Raw genomic sequence first — 4036 nt, forward strand, 5'->3', positions numbered from 1 at the left:
GAATGGAGCCATTGGACCCTTCAACACAGAAACAACTGTAATCTACAGAACAGTGAAAACAAACATCGGTAATGCCTACAGTCCATTCACTGGTAAGTACATTAGTACTGACATTTTCTATAATCTCTTTATTTAAAAATACATAAGTAAAATGGTATGCAGGAATGCAGATGTGACAACATGTTACAAAATAAATTAGAGGTTAAAAAAGCGTAAAGAGTAGATTAGATTTTTTGCCATACAGTGAAGTACATCTTAACGTTGCATCAGTTTTTACAAGATGTTTTGGTGACTGATACAACTGATGTTTCTTTTTTAGTGAGGGACCATCACAAAAGTGCATGTAAAATGGCATGTAAAATATCATAATAAACCACACAATAGATAAAGTTTGTACAAACACTGACAAGGGAAACACATTCATTCTGTGATTGTGGTGCATTGCCAAAACTTACCAGAAATAGAACAAGAAGAATGTAGTGACGAAACACGCTCTGTAGCGCTGTTTGTCCGTTTTCGGCTACTGTAGAAACATGACGATGCAATGTGACGTCCATAGAAGGGGGGACCCACGGTTATGTAGAAATAAATGGCTCATTCTAAGGTAATAAAAACATAATGATTTAAGGTCTTTATACATCATTGAAAACATAGTTATGGATCTTATATTGCATTTCTGTCAATAAATCCTCAGAAATATTACACACTGGACCTTTAACAGTTATGAAGTTTTTATATAGTACTCCACAAAGGTGGAGATCAAATGTGAAGATTTGCTGCATGGTTGAAATATGTTAGTGTGTACTTATGAGGAGTATCAAATGCAGTAGAAGATAATTTCTTCTCCCCTCCGGTATAAGTAGGTCTGTCCACCATGTTGGTCCAGAATGATGTACTGTATCTCGACAACTATAAGATTAATTGGTATGAAGATTTATCATTGTATAAAGACATCCATGGTTCCCAGTGGGTAAATATTATTGTCCCCTGACTCTCCTCTAGTGCCACCATGATGTTGACATTTGTATTTCGGAGAGAAATATCTTCCTCAATTAAACAATCAATCAATTAATCCTGCAATTAAACACATGTGAGACACATGAGCTATCAAGGCAGACAGGAAACAAAGCTAGACAAAAACACCAAGCACCAAAATTACAAAATAAAACAGGAAGTAAAGCTACAGACAATACTCAAGGATATTGGTAACTAAATACAACAGAAAACAAGGAAGCAATGATTCAGTATCAAAACCTAAACAAGAACACAACACTGGAGTCAATGGGTCAAACCAAAAGGACAATAAACAAAATAACAGAAAAACACCACACTGAAGTCCAGCGTCGTAACACTAATATATACTAATACTAGTATTACTGCACTGTAAAAAAATCTGTTACAAGTATAGCCCCTTTTCCAATGCACGGTACCAGCTTGACTCACCTTGACTTGCCTTGATTCTACTCGTCTTTTTTTGGTTTTTGGAAAATATTGGGAAATGCCGTCACTATTAACCAGGGCCCAAAGTGACACCTTCACAAAGCTGCAAAGCTCAATATCATTACAGATATATATATAGATTTAAATAATGAAGGTGGAACCATGCATCAAGTGTTTTTACAAATATCAAAGTAATTTCAGTGTAAATCTAATAATTGTGTCATAGATAAAGAGATCGTGAGAGCTGATTGATATTATGGCTTGAATTTCTACAGTGTGTGCAAGAAATAGAGAGAGCACTAAATGTGAAAGATTCAAGGACTTGGATCTTCGAGGACACAAGGCTGTCAGATGTTGGAATAAAATATTGTTTCCACAGGTATCTTTGCTGCACCTGTTCCAGGCGTTTACTACTTTACATTCTTTTATCATGCTGGAGGAGCCAACCCAGTGAGTCTAGCCCTCGTGAAGAATGGCCAAGCTGTTGCGACAGCCTATGACCACCGTACATCGCATGACGGGGCTGATAACGGAGGCAATGCAGTGTTCTTGCAGCTGCAGCAAGGGGACCAGGTTTTTGTACGCTTAGGTGCAAATACAAATATTTGGGGAAACGATGACATTACCACCTTCAGCGGTTTTCTAGTCAGTGAGGTTTGAGAAACATTGAATAATGATTCATTTGTCATTACAGTTTTAATTTTAATTTAAAGGAGACCCATTATGCTTTTCCATATTTTATGACTTATCTACAATGTTACAATGTTGGATGTTCATGTGAAACATGGCCAAAGCTTCAAATAACAAGGTAAAAGTATTTAAAATAAATCTCTGTTGGCCAAAACCTCAGATTTCCTCCTGTTCTGGGAGGGCCAGTTGAAGATAGAAAATTATTTTTTTGAACTTTGAATCATGCAAAGCTGCCATATAGGAGTCAGAGAACAACAATTTAGGACTGGAAATCCAGTATAATAGGTCTCCTTTAAGATGAAAGTATTCAAAATAATATTTGATTCCTACTATTACAGCTTTTCTAGAGACTATAGTTTAAAATTGCACTCACTGACATTACAATTTGGCTGTTTAAGTTTTATACATACTTTTTTCATATATTACAGACTTTTGTTTTGCAATGCTAATGAAAGGCTGGAGTTAGATCAGAATTAATAATGTCTCATAATTATGTGAGCTTCATTTATCATGTATTTCTCCACAAAAACAATAACTTGAACCTCTGTTTTGTCTTATCATAAATGTATTTTTAGTACAAACGCTTCTTCTTGTGTAGACTTTTGACGTTTTTAACCGTTTGTCTGTTTGTCTGCAAGTCATATTCAAACACAAAGACAATTCAGAGTTCTTTACATATTTTTATGGTGGTTTGATGGTAGAATGCAGACTTTATAACATATTTTATGTGGCTGTTAAAGAGTCCATGATTACACCAATATTTCCGACTTAGCTGTTGGTTATCTTGAGGACACTTCTACCTTCCTTGTTTTGTGCCAAAGAGATTTTTCAGTTTATTTTGCTTAAGAATGATCAGGCTCATCCAATCCAAAAGCAAGACTACACTATGAGGCTTTTGTTGAGGGTGGTGATCAGCTGATAATTTTGGCAGTGAAAAAACATTTTATAGGATACTGGATGTGGCAATACTCAGACTGGCAATCAAAGTCTGTAGACTTTCGCGGACTGTGTAAATCATATTGTCATGTTTTAACTGTTTTATGTTTTTATGCTACGAATGTTCTCATGAAGATAATGAAGTCACATTATGATATTGATCTTGACTGGAGTTTGTTGTCTTCTGCAAGACGCTGAAAATTAATATTATTTGCAAGGAGGATGACTACAAGTGGTTGCATATCAAGACTAAATAGTTGTTGGACCAGATTTGAGCAAGATGCGTATTGAGACAGAAATGTCTCAATCTTATTCTTACTTCATGGCCAAACTAATTTATAGCTGTGCCTGAAAGGCCTACCTACTATCCATCACCATCAAGCAGAATGTTTGTGATCATCTGTGTAAAGTCTGTGTTTAATTCTTTAATTAAAATTTAAATTAATTATTAAAATAAATAGCAGAACGTTGTCTCCATTATAATGAATAGAAAAGGGACTGTAACACTGTAACACCCAGAACAATGATGAATATAAGTCCAGGACCTTGTTGTTCTATCACTAACAAAGTCTGATATGTTTATTTTGGAACTATTTCACAAAGAAAAGGTTGACTCAGCACTGTAATTATTATGCTTTTATTTCTGACTAAGAAAGATGAGCTTTTTATTGTCAACACTGACACCTGCATTTTCTTAACAATGTACAGTACAATAAATCATCGTTGCTTATTGCTTTGTGTCTGTAGCCTGTGTTCTTTGTATGTGCCAACCCATAATCTATTGGTGTCAGATATTGTGGTACTGATATCCAAAGCAATTTCATGGTAATACAGATTACAGTACCATGCTCAAAAACAAGCCATAAAGTATGTTGAAACAAGTGGATTGATTATTATACAGAACTTTAGCCTCAAAGTCACTGTCACATTTATGTAGCTTCAGACATTGGTTTATTTTGTTGATATAGTA

At 35.1% G+C, this 4036-nt stretch overlaps 1 protein-coding gene across 2 annotated transcripts in view; it reads left to right on the top strand.

Moving 5' to 3' along the window:
• The window catches only part of LOC123971333 (complement C1q tumor necrosis factor-related protein 3-like), a 3897-nt gene extending 1708 nt beyond the window's left edge, over positions 1 to 2189 (top strand). The window contains exons 3-4 of one of the 2 annotated variants that reach the window (XM_046050082.1): positions 1 to 92; positions 1820 to 2189. In XM_046050082.1, coding sequence (XP_045906038.1) covers positions 1 to 92; positions 1820 to 2100 — 373 coding nt within the window. In that variant the 3' untranslated portion in view covers positions 2101 to 2189. The remainder of the gene's footprint in view (positions 93 to 1819) is intronic. The other variant, XM_046050083.1, reaches the window with a different exon arrangement.
• The last annotated feature ends 1847 nt before the right edge of the window (positions 2190 to 4036 follow it).

This window comes from Micropterus dolomieu, linkage group LG05 (genome assembly GCF_021292245.1).
Source record: "Micropterus dolomieu isolate WLL.071019.BEF.003 ecotype Adirondacks linkage group LG05, ASM2129224v1, whole genome shotgun sequence".
NCBI classification, from domain to species: Eukaryota; Metazoa; Chordata; class Actinopteri; order Centrarchiformes; family Centrarchidae; genus Micropterus; species Micropterus dolomieu.